Genomic DNA, 17,358 nt, shown 5'->3' on the forward strand with positions numbered 1-17,358 from the left:
TTTCTCTTTTTGTGCCAGTACCATATTGTCTTGATTACTGTACCTTTGTAGTATAGTCTGAAGTCAGGGAGTCTGATTCCTCCAGCTCCGTTTTTTTCCCTCAAGACTGCTTTGACTGTGCGGGGTCTTTTGTGTCTTGATAAAAATTTTAAGATTTTTTGTTCTAGTTCCGTAAAAAATGCCATTGGTAATTTGATAGGGATTGCATTGAACCTGTAGATTGCTCTGGGTAGTATAGTCATTTTCACAATATTGATTATTCCAATCCAAGAACATGGTATATCTCTCCATCTGTTGGTATCATCTTTAATTTCTTTCATCAGTGTCTTATAGTTTTCTGCATACATGTCTTTTGTCTCCCTAGGAAGGTTTATTCCTAGGTATTTGATTCTTTTTGTTGCAGTGGTAAATGGGAGTGTGTCCTTAATTTCTCTTTCAGATATTTCACCATTAGTGTATAGGAATGCAAGAGATTTCTGTGCATTAATTTTGTATCCTGCAACTTTACCAAATTCATTGATTAGCTCTAGTAGTTTTCTGGTAGCATCTTTAGGATTCTCTATGTATGCTATCATGTCATCTGCAAAGAGTGACAGTTTTACTTCTTCTTTTCCAATTTGTATTCCTTTTATTTCTTTACTTCTCTGATTGCCATGGCTAGGACTTCCAAAACTATGTTGAATAACAGTGGTGAGAGTGGACATCCTTGTCTTGTTTCTGATCGTAGAGGAAATGCTTTCAGTTTTTCACCATAGAGAATGATGTTTGCTGTGGGTTTCTTGTATATGGCCTTTATTATGTTGAGGTAGCTTCCCTCTATGCCCACTTTTTGGACAGTTTTTATCATAAATGGGTGTTGAATTTTGTCAAAAGCTTTTTCTGCCTCTATTGAGATGATCATATGGTTTTTATTCTTCAATTTGTTAATATGGTTTATCACATTGATTGATTTGCGTATATTGAAGAATCCTTGCATCCCTGGGATAAATCCCACTTGATCATGGTGTATGATCCTTTTAATGTGCTGTTGGATTCTGTTTGCTAGTATTTTGTTGAGGATTTTTGCATCTGTGTTTATCAGGGATATCGGCCTGTAGTTTTCTTTTTTTGTGACATCTTCATCTGGTTTTGGTATCAGGGTGATGGTGGCCTCGTAGAATGAGTTTGGGAGTGTTCCTCCCTTTGCTATATTTTGGAAGAGTTTGAGAAGGATAGGTGTTAGCGCTTCTCTAAATGTTTGATAGAATTCACCTGTGAAGCCATCTGGTCCTGGGCTTTTGTTTGTTGGAAGATTTTTTAATCAGTTTCAATTTCAGTGCTTGTGATTGGTCTTTTCATATTTTCTATTTCTTCCTGGTTCAGTCTCGGAAGTCTATTTCTAAGAATTTGTCCATTTCTTCCAGGTTGTCCATTTTATTGACATATAGTTGCTTGTAGTAATCTCTCATGACCTTTTGAATTTCTGCAGTGTTACTTCTCCGTTTTCATTTCTAATTCTGTTGATTTGAGTCTTCTCCCTTTTTTTCTTGATGAGTTTGTCTAATGGTTTATCAATTTTGTCTTCTCAAAGAACAAGCTTTTAGTTTTATTGATCTTTGCTATTGTTTCCTTCATTTCTTTTTCATTTATTTCTGATCTGATCTTTTTTTTGTTTTTTTTGCGGTTGTGGCCTCTCCTGTTGCGTAGCACAGGCTCCAGACGTGCAGGCTCAGCGGCCGTGGCTCACAGTCCCAGCCGCTCCGCGGCATGTGGAATCTTCCCAGACCGGGGCACAAACCCATGTCCCCTGCATTGGCAGGCGGACTCTCAACCACTGCACCACCAGGGAAGCCCTAGCTACTCATTTTGATGTGTGATTATTTCATTTTTCTAAAACTCATAATACATTCTAATTCATTAGCTCTAAGTCTTAATTTATCAAAAGCATATGATTTTTTTTTTATTGGAACAGGAGTCATCCAAAGTCCCAGACTATATCACCGGTCATTTTCTTTAAAACCATTTGTGGTCTTCCCTGGTGGCACAGTGGTTGAGAGTCCGCCTGCCGATGCAGGGGACACGGGTCCGTGTCCCGGTCCAGGAAGTTCCCACGTGCCGCGGAGCAGCTGGGCCCATGAGCCATGGCCGCTGAGCCTGCACATCTGGAGCCTGTGCTCTGCAACGAGAGGCCACAATGGTGAGAGGCCTGTGTACCGCAAAAAAAAAACAAAAAACAAACAAAAAAAAAACCATTTGTGATTCTAGGCTTATCATTCCCCCATTTGTAAAATAAAATAATGATAATAATAGACCCTTCTGAAGAAAGGCTCTAATGGTATTTTTACGCCCTTTGAAAGGCAGCTAAGTACTCTTGTTTGTTCTCAGATGAGCAATATACACGGGTGCTGACTCCAGAGAGCCTGCAGTATGGGGTTGGCACCTACTACATAACAGCCCTGTTGAATAGAAGCAAGGAGGGTGCCCAGCAGACGCCCGCCCTGTTTCTGATGGTCACTGCCGTCACCCAGTGTTATTTCTGGGACAGCGGCAACCACGTGGAGGAGCAGCGGATGCCAGGTCAGAAGCTGCCCACTTGTGCCGCTCTCCCACCTCGGCTGGCAGTAAACTCAGTGCTCTGTCATCTCATTTGGGGCGGCCCAGAAAGCAAAAGCGTTGGAAGGGAGATAAATCAGCCTGGTTAAAAGTAGGAGGCGTGTGTGGTGGGCTGAGAGAACGTGTCTCTTTGGAGCAGGCTTCTGCTTTAGATGTGTCATTTTTTCCCCAAACATTAGTCCAGGGTGAATCTGACAATCTACATAAAGTAAGACAAGTGGTATGTGGAAGCTGATCAATTCTACAAGTACTAAATATGCGGAGGGTAAAATGAGGCCGACTTTCTGCTGCATAAAAGAGAACTTTTATTGCTTCTTGGCCTTTTGGCTAAGATCAAGTGTAGTATCTATTTATGTCAATTTAATATCTGATACAGCCTCTGTTCAAGGACAATATAGCAACTGGATTTTTGGAGCAGGGAGTTGGAATAGGAGCTTGCTCCGTTCACTCCAAAAAAAAAAGAGAACTCTTGTACTTAAAAATAAGCTAACAGATTCCTGTACACTCTAAGCCAGGTGGGGACAGACTGTCACTTCTGCAATTACTGCCTCGTTCCAGGTGTCTGACCGCTTTAAAAGGGTGCTGTACGTTTTCACACTAGTGGTCCTGTGAGATCCTGTCTGGTTTCATGTGCACAAAGAATGGGCTGTAAGCGTCTGGAAATCCTGAGGCAGCTCTTCCTAAAAGATCTGATAGGCCTTCCCTGGTGGCGCAGTGGTTAAGAATCCGCCTCCCAATGCAGGGGATACGGGTTTGATCCCTGGCCGGGGAAGATCCCACATGCCACACAGCAGCTAAGCCTGTGCACCACAACTACTAAGCCTGCGCTCTAGAGCCCACGAGCCACAACTACTGAAGCCCGTGTGCCTAGAGCCCGTGCTCCGCAACAAGAGAAGCCACTGCAATGAGAAGCCCGTGCACCACAACAAAGAGTAGCCCCGGCTCGCCGCAACTAGAGAAAGCCCACACGCAGCAATGAAGACCAAACACAGCCAAAAATAAAAACAAATAATTTTTTTTTTTTTTTTAATGTGAGAGTGTTATCCAGATTGAGAATACAAGGAACGAGGGTTCCTTGGAAGGCTTCCGCACCATTCATGCAACCCCTCAGACTGGGAGCTTGTTAAAATGCAGAGTCTGTCGCAGTAAGTTGGGGCGGGCCGGAGAGTCTGCCTTCTGACAAGTGTCCAGTGCGGCTCGGCAGGGAAACCCCATGGAGTAGCGAGGTGGGGGAGATTTTCTTCTCTCCCAGCAGTGACCACCTACTGCAAGAGGCATCAGGACATTTCCTGCCTCCTTGAAGCCTTTGTAATTTGGACTCCATGAAAGTATCAGAACTCAGAGTGCACGATGAGAATTCCTCCAATGGCCAAAAGTGGACTGGGCAACCAGAACTTAACCTTGTTCTGTGGAAGGAAATCAGTCATCCTGACAGCATTTTAGGCTTTTCATCTACAAAATCAGGTGTGGAATTGGTACCTTCCATTCATTTGCTTAGTGACATTTTAAAAGATATTTTTTATAAAGAAATGTTACAATATATGAAAAGTTATAGGGAATAATATGATTAAAAAATTAAAGACACCACTCAGCTTTATCACAAAGTTTGTATTTTGCTGTATTTAGTTCAAGTATTTTAAAATTTAAAAAAACACTGGGATAATGGAAGATCTGAATCTATCCCTCTCCAACCTCATTTCCTCATTCTTACCAAAGGGTCACTCACCCCTGTCCGGAATTTGGTATATGTGTTCATTCCTTTTCTTTTTTTTAAAGGATCAAACTTTTCTTTTTTTAATGTATTTATTTATTTGGCTGCATTGGGTCTTCATTGCTGCACACGGGCTTTCTCTGGTTGCGGCAAGCGGGGGCTCTTCATTGCGGTGCACAGGCCTCTCATTGCGGTAGGTTCTCGCTGCATAGCACTGGTTCTAGGCGCGCGGGCTTCAGTAGCTGTGGCTCGCAGGCTCTAGAGCGTAGGCTCATTAGTTGTGGCACACGGGCTTAGTTGCTCCGCGGCATGTGGGATCTTCCCGGACCAGGGCTCAAACCCACGTCCCCTGCACTGGCAAGCAGATTCTTAACCGCTGTGCCACCAGGGAAGTCCTATGTGTTCATTCTTTCAGCAGATATTTATTGAGCATCTAATACATTCCAGACCCACGTATAGGAGCTAGTATTGGACAAGAATGTCCTCATGAGCTTACTTTCCAATGAGGGAGGCTGACAAACTGGATTCATGAATGGTGGTTTGCACACTTTTGGTCTTTGTGTAAATGGTACGATACTATTATATTCTTTTTAAGTTTATTTATTTATTTTTTGACTGTGCCTCATGACATGCAGGATCTTAGTTTCCTGACCAGGGGTCGAACCCGTGCCCCCTGCAGTGGAAGCACAGAGTTTTAACCACTGGACTACTAGGCAAGTCCCTATTATATCCTTTTTTTAACTTGCTTTGTTCATTCAGCATTCATCCAAGTTGATGAATCCAGCTTCAATTCACTCATTTTTAACTGCTGTATAGCAGTCCATCAGTTGTGGATTTTTAAAATTATTTTATTTATTTTATGTTTGGCTGCGTTGGGTCTTCGTTGCTACGCGCGGGCTTTCTCCAGTTGCGGCGAGCAGGGGTTACTCTTCGTTGCGGTGCGAGGCCTTCTCATTGCGGTAGCTTCTCTTGTTGCGGAGCATGGGCACTAGGTGCCCGGGCTTCAGTAGTTGTGGCATACGGGTGCAGTAGTTGTGGCTTGTGGGCTCTAGAGCACAGGCTCAGTAGTTGTGGCGCATGGGCTTAGTTGCTCCGTGGCATGTGGGATCTTCCCTGACCAGGGATCTAACCCGTGTCCCCTGCATTGGCAAGTGGATTCTTAACCGCTGCACCACCAGAGAAGTCCAGCAGCCCATTAGTTTGCCTCTGCTTACTTATTTGTTTGTTTGTATGTTCTGTTACTGGACACACAAGTTGTTCTGATATCTCCTAGTTGTAAACAGTGTTGACAGAGACATCCTTTCTCACGTTTCCTTGTGCACGTGTGTGAAATTCCCCCAGGATATACATTCAGAACTGGAATCACAGGATTCAAGGAGTTTTGCTTCTTCAGTTTTACTAGATGTTGCCAAGCTGCTGTGCCCATCAGTTGTCCCAGTTTACACCAGCAGAGAATAAGCGATCAGCCCTTGTTTCCCAGATCTAAATGCCTGTGTTTGTTTTACATGCGTCCTTTTCTTAGCACGCCAGTTAGAATCAACGTCTTGACTGTTATTCCACGTTGGGCCACAGAGCCCACTTTTGAGGACACAGTGTCTGTGTAACCACCTAACCTACTTGGGCGGAGATTTCTTCATTGTGCCTCGGGCAGTGAAAGCGGAAGACACAGCTGAGCTGTTCCTTCGTGTGACCAGCAACACCATCGGGGTGCCCCTGTTGGCCAGCCTTATTGGAGTCTATATGCTCATTTTTGTGGGAGCTTGGAGAAAGGACCAAGCAGATATGCAGAAGGTGATGAGACTTTGATTTCAAAAACTTTGCCACAATGTCTTAAATATGTGGAACAAGATGAAAAAAGAAACAAAAACCCTTCATCGAAAGAGGCAGGTAGGGGGCTTCCCTGGTGGCGCAGTGGTTGAGAGTCCGCCTGCCGATGCAGGGCACACAGGTTCGTGCCCCGGTCCGGGAAGATCCCACATGCCACAGAGCGGCTGGACCCGTGAGCCATGGCCGCTGAGCCTGCGCGTTCGGAGCCTGTGCTCCGCAACGGGAGAGGCCACAACAGTGAGAGGCCTGCGTACCGCAAAAAAAAAAAAAAAAAAAAGAGAGACAGGTAGGGACTTCCCTGGTGGCACAGTGGTTAAGAACCCGCCTGCCAATGCAGGGGGCACGGGTTCGATCCCTGGTCCAGGAAGATCCCACATGCCACAAAGCAACTAAGCCCATGCGCCACAACTACTGAAGCCCGTGTGCCTAGAGCCTGTGCTCCGCAACAAGAGAAGCCACCGCAATGAGAAGCCCGCTCACCACAACTAGAGAAAAGCCCACGTGCAGCAACGAAGACCCAATGCAGCGAAAAATAAACTAAATTTAATTAATTTTAAAAAAAGAAAAGGCAGGTAATGTAAGAATTCAAGTGGGACTTCTCTTAAATTTCTCTTCATATCTTCTGGCTTAAGGCCCAGGGACTTAACTCTTTATCTCCATTTTTTTTCTTTTAGCCAAGGTTGAACCTGCATATGATTCATTTAGGTTGGGAATAAGCCAAAAGAAAACACCCAAAGAACTTAACTATAATCAAATGCAAGTTTATCTCACTTAATACATTGGATATGAAAATTATGTGTAAGTCAAGTTATAATTTAACGGCAATATATAGGAAACCTGTAAGTGATCTTTATTTTTTTTTTAATTTATTTATTTTTGGCTGCGTTGGGTCCTCGTTGCTGAGCGCAGGCTTCCTCTAGTTGCAGCGAGCGGGGGCTACTCTTCATGGTGGTGTGAGGGCTTCTCATTGTGGTGGCTTCTCTTGTGGCGCAGCACGGGCTCTAGGCACGCAGGCTTCGGTAGTCGTGACACGCAGGCTCAGTAGTTGTGCCCTGCGGGCTCAGTAGTTGTGGCCCGCGAGCTCCAGAGTGCAGGCTCAGTGGTTGTGGCGAACGGGCTTAGTTGCTCTGCAGCATGTGGGATCTTCCGCGATCACGGCTCAAACCTATGGCCCCTGCATTGGCAGGCAGATTCTTAACCACTGCACCACCAGGGAAACCCAGAAACTTTATTTTAAAACAAAAAAAATCCTTTGATGACAGTTTCTTTCTAATTTCTGTTCTATATCTTTCTTATATTTTCCTACATGTGGAAATTCTAGAATACACAAAATATCTGTTTCTTTATGGCTGTTGGTCTAGAATTACCATTTTTAGTAAATAAAAATATAAGACAGTTAAATTTGAATTAGAAATAGTGAATGCATTTTTAGTATAAGTATGATCCCAAATTATTCATCATTTGTCTGAAATTCAGTTAACTGCGTGTCCTGTATGTTATCTGATAACCCTTTCTGGGTGGGTGGGAGGTGGAGATATTTAGAGGTCTAAGACCCGATCAGTTGATTCCATGAATATTTCATTTTAGAGACATAAACTCTGGACTGTCAGCCCTTATTCCCCCCTTTTGTCACTTAACTTAGGTCTACTTATCTGTACATCTTCTCCCCACACCTCACCCTTTCTTTCCACAGAGCTGCCAAAGCTGCCGCAGTGCGTCCTCCTGTTTCTAGCTGGAGAATGCAGGGGTCTATGCTAAGTGAAGATCTAGTTTTCTCGGTTCTGCTTTTTCCTGCAGATGAGGGTCACTGTCCTGGCTGATAATGACCCCAGCTCTCAGTTCCACTACCTTATTGAGGTCTCCATGGGCTGTCGAAGAAGGGCTGCTACAACAGCTAACGTTAGTGAAATAAATGTTCCTCATTTGTTACTTGGTGTCTTCTGCCATGTGAGGTACAGTCTGACTTGGTGATATCCCTGTGTCCAATTGTCCCTTACAAGGATCCCAGACAGTGATCTTTCCTGGTTCTAAATTGTACACCTGAAGAGCTCTTTCTGCTTGTCTCAGACCCCAAGACTTCATTTAATTGCAGTTTTCTCTGTCCTCATCTTTCTCCTTAGAGATAAACCAAAAGAATCCCGTTATAACTTCCTATACTGTATCTTTCGTTGTCACGTTTTAGGTGGTTATCACCCTTTATGGATCAGAGGGGCAGAGCGAACCCCATCATCTTTGTGATTCCCAGAAAGCAGTCTTTGAACGAGGGGGACTGGATGTCTTCCTCCTGGGTACTCCGTCTTCTCTGCAGGAATTACACAGCCTGCAGCTCTGGCATGACATGCAGTTCTGGCGTAAGCCCTTCTTGGTAAGTACCTGTATCAGGCTGGCATGTTGCTTCTTCTCTGAAGATCTTTAGCATTCTGGGGAAAGACCTGCATGGCTTTACGATAAATAACTATAATGCTTTGGGTCAAATAGTAACAAATGACTGTTAGATTTTAGTTTCAGAGCTGTCTACACAGAAGAAACCCTGGAAGGAAATATGGAAAATTAACAACACGATTTTTTACAGGTGGTAGAATGATAGATTTTTTTTCCATCAAATGTTGTCATGATGGTGAACAGCAAATAATAATGAAATAGTGCCCGAAAGTACCATAAATTGAAAGTATCTCTAAATAGGAAAACTATCTTCAAAGAGTAAATTTAGTAAATGACTGTCTACTGAATATACTTTGGGTCAAAATGAAGAGCTTAAGGAGCGGGGAAGGAACGGAATTACGGTGTGGGATGTGCCTAGAGAGTTAGAGAGACAAGCGGTCAGTGATGAGTGCGTGCACCTGCCCTGTGCTAGATCCAGATGATTCTGCATCTTCCTTCGGCAACACTCTAAGAATTAGGAGAGGAGGGTGGAGATATTATTGAATAGATGATGAAAATTAGTTAAGGTTGAGGATTATTGGCTTGTTGGGATTAGGAAAAAAGAAGGGAATGAAGTCAAAGGTCTCAGGCCAGTATTCAAACAAGTCAGTTGCTGAATATTGGCCACCTGAAAAGAGCATGCTGCTTGCCTAAAAGTGATAGCAAAAGAAGTCCTTCCCTGCTAGGCTAGACGCACCAACCACTAGGCCAGGATAGCCTGATAAGCTGCTTGCTTTCTGTTCAGGTGTCTACAAAGCGGTTTGTTACACTATCATTCCACTTTCATTTATAAGTAATGTATAATAAGCACTTGAAAGATACTCAGCATCATTAGTCATCAGGAAATGCAAATTAAAACCACAATGATAGCACTAAACACCCACCAGAATGACTGAAATTAAAAAGTCTAACAAAACCAGGATTTGGGGGGGGGGCAGTTAGGGCTCTCACACCGCTGGTGGGTGTAAAATGGCACAGCTGTGGTGGAGGACAGTTTGACGGTTTCTTGTAAGGTTAAACATACACTGACCCTATGAGCCAGAAATTCCACTCCTCGTTATTTACCCAAGGTCAATGAAGACATATGTCCATTCCGACACGTTCATAGCAGCTTTATGAATAATGGCCCCAAGCTGGAAACAACACAAATGTCCATCGGGTGAATGACTAAACAAATGTTAGTATGTTCATTCAATGGAATACGACTCACGACAAAAAAGAGCAATCTGCTGAGAACACAGCAGTGTGGATGAATCTCAGAAAACACGATGCTGAGCAAAAGAAGCCAGACGCAGAAGGAGACGTACTGCACGATTCCACATAGATGAAATTCTAAAAACAGCAAATTACTCTATAGAGACAGAAAGCAGATCAGTGGTCGCCTGAAGCCAAGGGTGAGCCTGAGGGGGGCTGACTGGGAAAGGCACAAGGGAACTTTCCAGGGTGATGATGGTGGTGCTTAGGACACAAGTGTATACATTTGTCAAAATGCATTGAATTTTGTACATTTTAAATGGGTGCCTTTATCATATGTAAACTATACCACAACAAAGTTGATTTTTTTTAAAGTATGTGTATAGGAAAAAGTCTAGTGCTATATACACTAAATTATTACCAATAGTTATTGCTGGGTAGGATTATGAATTTTTAAGTTTTTCTTCAGGGTACTTTTAAGTATTTCCAAAATTTTTTAACAATAAATTTGTATTTTATAATTATTGGAAGTACATTTTTTAATTTAAGGAGCTATTTCTCGTGGGTGGTACCATATAATTCTGTCAAGAGAGTTGTAAACAGGTGCCACGTGGTTGCTTTGTCGTTCTGAGTCCCTAAGTAACTGCAATGGGCAGAACCACACCATCGAGAACCCCTCCCACCACCAATTAACCCATGATATGCATGTAACATGAAGAAGAAATAAACCTTTGGTTTTTTTTAAAAAAAGCTATTTCTCTTAGAGGAAACACTTAAAGGAATTCACACCTATATAATATTTTCCACTTTTCTTACTCTTATCACTGGTTTATATCAATTCTAATTTTATATGTGGCCTTTAATTATATTTTTTAACTCATAATGACTTTATGCTCCTCAGGGATAGAGATGCTGTCTTATTCATATTTGTATTCTCAAAAGCTCATACAGGGGCTTCCCTGGTGGTGCAGTGGTTGAGAGTCCGCCTGCCGACACAGGTGACACGGGTTCGTGCCCCGGTCCGGGAAGATCCCACATGCCGCAGAGCGGCTGGGCCCATGAGCCATGGCCGCTGAGCCTGCGCGGAGCCTGTGCTCCGCAACTGGAGAGGCCACAACAGTGAGAGGCCCGCGTACCGCAAAAAAAAAAAAAAAAAAAAACTCATACAGTGCCAAAATTATAGTAGGACTCAATAAATATTTGTTACAATTGGTAATTACAGTCAATATTGTAACAATAAATATTTGTTACAATTAAATTCTCAGAGTTACCTGTTCACCTCTAGAGCTTCATATCAGCTTGTTATTAAGGCTCTTTTGAAGACTTTTTTTAGTCAACATTTGCTTTTCTTTCTTCAATTGCAAAAGTAATAGCTGTTTGAATGTAAAACTTGGAAAACAGAAAAGCAAAAGAACTACCCACCCCCAATAAAAAACAGACAGCCAGCATTTTTTCTTAGGAAATGATAATGCTTTCTATATCTTTCTATTGGTCATACTGAATGCATTAACTAGATTTTTCTAACACACATTAGAGTCTCTGTTTCTCTTCTGTATGAAAGAATAAGAGAATAAAAGCACAAAAAGACCCGTGACTAGTTTCTCACCAATCAGAAAATGAGTATTTTCTCCTTTTTTATACTTTGCTCTTAAATGGAAGCTTTAACAGTAGCTAAATTTATCTTTCTGTGAATGTGGTTTTCGTTCCACAGGCTGCAGGATTGTAGTTCTTCTTGCTTCTGCTGTCTGCTCTCTGGTGGATGAGGCTATCGAAGAGGCTTGTGCAAGTTTCCTGATGGGAGGGACTGGTGGTGGGTAGAGCTGGCTGTTGCTCAGGTGGGCAGAGCTCAGTAAAACTTTAATCCACTTGTCTACTGATGGGTGGGGCTGGGTTCCCTCCCTGTTGGTTGTTTGGCCTGAGGCGACCCAACACTGGAGCCTACCCAGCTCTTTGGTGGGGCTAATGGTGGACTCTGGGAGGGCTCACGCCAAGGAGTACTTCCCAGAACTTCTGCTGCCAGTGTCCTTGTCCTCACGGTGAGACACGGCCACCCCCTGACTCTGCAGGAGACCCTCCAACACTAGCAGGTGGGTCTGGTTCAGTCTCCTCTGGGGTCACTGCTCCTTTCCCTCAGTCCTGACGCGCACACTACTTTGTGTGTGCCCCCCAAGAGTGGAGTCTCTGTTTCCCCCAGTCCTGTCAAAGTGCTGCAATCAAATCCCACTAGTCTTCAAAGTCTGATACTCTAGGAATTCCTCCTCCTGTTGCCGGACCCCCAGGTTGGGAAGCCTGACGTGAGGCTCAGGACCTTCACTCCAGCGGGTGGACTTCTGTGGTATAATTGTTCTCCAGTCTGTGAGTCACCCACCCAGCAGTTATGGGACTTGATTTTATTGTGATTGCGCCCCTCCTGCTATCTCACTGTGGCTTCTCCTTTGTCTTTGGATGTGGGGTATCTTTTTTGGTGAGTTCCAGTGTCTTCCTGTCGATGATTGTTCAGCAGTTAGTTGTGATTCCTCGCAAGAGGGAGTGAGCGCACATCCTTCGACTCCACCATGTAGCAGTAGCTAAGTTTAACTCAAATGCAACTTAGTCACCTGTGATTTTATAAACTGCCTCAGGAAGAGAGTCCCAGAAATATTCTAGCTCTAAAGCAATCTGTACTCCTTGCACAGAAAATAATTTCCAACTAAAATTAAGCAAGACTTTTGACCAGAGAGATTTGAATGGTTTCATAGAGACTCTTGGGGAAGTAGCATCCTTACAGTAAAGGAGGAGATTAGCTGACTAGGTACAGATGAAGTCAAACAGGCTGAACGACTAGGGGTCCCCGAGGACAAGTTCGTTGATGATTGAAATTAGGGGAGAAGGTAGACACATGGTAAAACACTGTGGTTGGAAAGAGGATGCAACTTCAGGGCCTGTGGCTCTGAAGCCAAGATGAAGCCACAGACCCAAATAGGACAAGTCATTAATATAAACATTAAAGACCACTCCCCACCTCACCCCCCAAAGACACCCCCTCAGACCCTGGTAATTAAAGGTAGAGGCAGATAGGATGCTTACAGAGGTGGCAGGGCACTGTCACATGTGGAACAAGAAAATTTATAGAATACAAACACCCACTGAACTATTCCTAGGTTATGGAAGTCTGCATTCTGGTGTTTGGTACATGAACTCCCTTAGAGGTTGGGAAGGAAAAAACGGGATCAGCTCTGGTTTCTTTCTTTAATTCTTGCCCCATGATGAAACAGAATCCATTTACTTGGACACTCACTGTCAGTGAAAAATTACTTCTTTTTTAAATTAATTTTTATTGCAGTATAATTGACATACAACTTTATATTAGTTTCAGGTCTACAACATAATAATTCGAGGTTTGTATATATTGTGAAATCACCACCACCATAAGTCTAGTTAACAACCGTCACCATACATAGTTAACAGAATTTTGTTTTTCTTGTGCTGAAAGCTCTTAAGATCTACTCTTGTAGCAATTTTCAAATACGCAACACAGTATTAACTATAGTCACCATTGCTGTACATTACATCCCCATGACTTGATAATTTTATAACTGGAAGTTTGTACCTTTTGACTTCCTTCCCCTGGTTCACCCAGCCCTCCACCCCCTACCTCTGACAACCACTAATCTGTTCTCTGTATCTATGAGCTCCATTCTGGTTTTGTTTTTTTTTCTTTAAACCTATTTGATGAACTCTGGTGTGTTGTTTATTTATTTTTGGCTGCACTGGTTCTTAGTTGCAGTATGCAGACTTCTTAGTTGCAGCACATGGGATCTAGTTCCCCGACCAAGGATTGAACCTGGGCCCCCTGCATCTTACCCACTGGACCACCAGGGATATCCCTGGTTTTGGTTTTTCGTTTGTGTTTTGCTTTGTTTTTACATTCTACATCTAAGTGAAATCATACAGTATTTATTTGTCTTTCTCTATCTGACTTATTTCACTTAGCATAATGCCCTCTATTCACGTTGTCACAAATGGCAAAATGTCATTCTTTTTTATGGCTGAATGATATTCCATTTGTACACATACCACATTTTCTTTATCCATTCAGCCATCAGTGGACAATTAGGTTGTTTCCCTAAGATTACTTCTTATTACAGCAACTGATTCATGCCCACCTCCCTAACATGATTCTTTTTTTTTTTTTACTATAGGTATGTAAATTGTCACTGACATGGCAGGTAAAAGGAAGTGGCATTTCCTGTGCAATTGTTGGCTGGCCATGGACCTTGGAGAGTGTGAGCGTGACTGGAGCTTCATACCGGTCTCAGAGAAGGAGCTCTTTTCCTTTAGGTACTCTTGAGAAATTATGGTGCGCTACATGTCTCTGAGGCTCTGTTCATTTTCTTCACTCCTTTTTCTTTCTGTTCCTCAGACAGGATAATTTCAATTGATCTCTCTTCAAGTCTGCTGGTTCTTTCTCCTGCCTGCTCACATCTGCTGCTGAGCCTCTAGTGAACTTTTCATTTCACTTACTGTATTTTTCAGCTGCAGTCTTTTTATTTTTCCAGCTGCCGACTTTCTATTTGGTTCTTTTTAAAAATAATTTCTGTATCTTCATTGATGCTCTCTGTTTAGCAAGACAGCATTCTCATTTACTTTGTTTTAGTTCTTTGATATGATTTCCTTTATAGTTCTTTTAAGATATTTAAAATAGCTGATTTGAAATCTTTAGTAAACCGAGTGTCTTGGCTTCCTCAACAATAATCTATTGACTTGTGTGGAGGGATGTGAGAGAGAGAGAGATACTTTCTTGTTTCTTTTCATGTCTTGTGATCTTCTGTTGAAAACTGGACATTTTAAATAATAGAATGTGGCAACTCTGAAGATCAGATTTCCTTCCTCTCCCCCAGTATTTGTTGTTCTTAGTGTTTGTTGTTGTCTAGTGTCTGTTTCTAATTAATTCTGTAACGTCTGTATTCTTGGTCATGTGTGAAAACTGAAGTTTCTGCTCAGTTAGCTTAGTGGTCGGCTAATAACTAGACAGAGACTTCTTTAGATGCCTGAACCAGTAAGGCTCCCAGTCCCCGCTGAGGGGTTTTGCATGCATGCTGTGCCATGCCTTTAGCACTCAGCAAGGCAACTGACAGCTCTGCCTCAGCCTTCGCTTCCTGCTTGCTGAGAGCTTCAGGGTCAGCCAGGGGTGAAAGCGTAGGGCCTTCTCAGGTATTTCCCGAGCATGCATACAGCCCTGGGCATGTGTATGACTGTGTCAGAGCTTTTCAAAACTCCTGTGGACTTCTCATTTTCCAGCTTTTCCATTTAAGCCTTTTGGTTAGCCTGTCGTTTGCCTCCCATATCAGGCAGCTGTGAAGGTAAACAGGTCGCCTCTGAATATTTTTGACAGTGCCCTCAGGGAAAAAGCCTTTTTCACTGGAAGAGCCTCCAGTCACATCATATAAGGACAGCCTTGCAAGTGGAGCTTTCCAAGGAACTATCAGACAAATCAAACAATGCCAATTGTCTGGGGAAGGCAGCTTTTAAGGAGCTCCAACCCCATTCTCCTCCCTCTAGTGACTGCCAGGCTGCTGGTTTTCACTGTGATCAAAGGCTGTTGGTTTTAAGGTTACCATGGAGCTAGAGAAAGGGAGCTGGGAAAATAGGGCAATTTAAAATGCCACAAAATTCACTGTTCTTACTAATATGCAGCCATTTTTCTTGCGTAAACACTCCCAGGTTAATACAAACCTTTGGTTATTTACCTGAGTTCTGAAAATTTTGATTCTGACTTTTTTGTTTGTGTGTTTGCGGTACCCGGGCCTCACTGTTGTGGCCTCTCCCGTTGCGGAGCACAGGCTCCAGATGCGCAGGCTCAGCGGCCATGGCTCACGGGCCCAGCCGCTCCGCGGCATGTGGGATCTTCCCGGACCGGGGCACGAACCCGCGTCCCCTGGATCGGCAGGAGGACTCTCAACCACTGCGCCACCAGGGAAGCCCTGATTCTGGCTTTTTAAGAGAACTTTTATCATTGCTTTTATGGAGGAATTTTCAGAGGTCTTTACTCCACCGTTTCCACTGACCCAAATGGATTTAGACAATTTACTACTTATAGCAGTAGTAGCAACCAGAGCAATATTTTGTGTCAGTTCCCAGATTCGACAGGGTGATGTAATGAGAGCCAGGTGTTAGCTGCACATGCGATGGAGGTGCATCACAAAAGAGGAACCTCAAGGTTAGGAGACTCTGATCTGATATACCAGCTGCCAGAAAACCTGCCTATCCTTCCCTGTAGAATGAGACATTATCTTCATTAGCCTGGAATGTAGAGAAATCTCTCAAGGGGTGAGAAGAGGGCATTTCTATCTTTATGACCCTAGAATGTCTCTGGGGAGTAGGATGTCTCTATCTTTACAATCTGGAAATGCAAATAAGTTGGCTCCAAAGAGAGTTCCTGACTGTCTGTTTTCAGGGCTGTCTGCTTATACAAAGATACTTGAAAAGACAGTCCAGGAGCAAAGTTTTTATTAATGCCTAAATGGGAAGCATTCATAGAGAATTGCCTTCCAACACTGCCTCTGTTCTGTCAGTCTAACTGTTATTCTTCTAAAGTATGTTGTCTTTTCTCTTTTTAATATTTTCTCTTTATCCTTGATGTTCCAAATTTTACCATAATTCTTTTCACTGTAGATTCACTGTTTATACTGTTTAGTACTCAGAATGTACTTAAAATTTTTTTGTTGTGGTAAAATACACATAACATAAAATGTAGTGTTGATATACAGAATCATGTCTTAAATTCGCAGAAATTCTCAGATGTCACGTCTGAAAATATTGCTCCTCTGACATTGCTTTACTCTATGCTGGAGCCTCTCAAACGATCCTCCACGTTTTTAAGCCGCTCTTGCGTGCATATCTTTTTTGTCTCTCTGTGATGTGTTCTGGGTGAATTCTTTCATACTACCTTTTGGTTCACTAATTTTCTCTTTAACCAGGTCCCTTTCTCCTAATTTTTTTGTTTTGAGGACCATATTTTTCAGTGTCAAGAGTTCTAATTTATTCCTGTTTTTCATAATTTTTTATTATTTTAAAGTGAACATTATTCCTTGTATCTTTGAGCAACCTGAAATACTTAAAGTCTTTGTCAGACTGTCCCATGAAATTAATTTCTTCTGGACTGAATTACTGGCTGTGTTGGCTGCCTTTCTTAGCATTATATTTCTTCATGTGTTTAGGAATTTGGGCGTGTAGGTTGGTTTCATTTTTAAATCTCAACCTCTCTCTTTTTCTCCACACATCCCTGACTCGTACTTTTTTGATGTTTTCATCCAACCCTTCACATCACTAATCTAGAACTAGGTCTTATTCTATTATACCATTTTGGAGCTCCTGTTCCTCCGTGAAATTAAAGAAACCAGATCTGTTGCACGTCTTGCCATGAGCCAGTGGATCTCTTGGCTCAGTTCCTGGCCGTGGGGCTGTCCACTCTCACCCACCTCCCTACTTACAAATGTGTGGCCCTGTGGCAGTTTTCGGTTCTGCAGAATTCTTCCACGAGCTCCAGCCTCAACCCTGGCTTCAGGCAGTGAAGTTGGCTTTACTCTCCCTTTCCCCACTCCATGAATCACTTTCAGTTCCAGTTACTCTAT

General features: G+C 42.9%; 1 protein-coding gene and 1 pseudogene across 1 annotated transcript in view; both read left to right on the plus strand.

Annotated features, from left to right (window-relative positions):
• The window catches only part of PKD1L3 (polycystin 1 like 3, transient receptor potential channel interacting), a 55,116-nt gene that overhangs the window by 13,944 nt on the left and 23,814 nt on the right, over nt 1-17,358 (plus strand). The window contains 7 exon segments of the mRNA XM_067718410.1: nt 2,337-2,530; nt 2,532-2,556; nt 5,864-6,094; nt 7,928-8,029; nt 8,313-8,468; nt 8,470-8,498; nt 13,922-14,065. Coding sequence (XP_067574511.1) covers nt 2,337-2,530; nt 2,532-2,556; nt 5,864-6,094; nt 7,928-8,029; nt 8,313-8,468; nt 8,470-8,498; nt 13,922-14,065 — 881 coding nt within the window.
• Nucleotides 2,900-3,077, plus strand: LOC137215828 (U2 spliceosomal RNA; annotated as a pseudogene).

The sequence above is a fragment of the Pseudorca crassidens genome, chromosome 20 (assembly GCF_039906515.1).
Source record: "Pseudorca crassidens isolate mPseCra1 chromosome 20, mPseCra1.hap1, whole genome shotgun sequence".
Lineage (NCBI taxonomy): Eukaryota > Metazoa > Chordata > Mammalia > Artiodactyla > Delphinidae > Pseudorca > Pseudorca crassidens.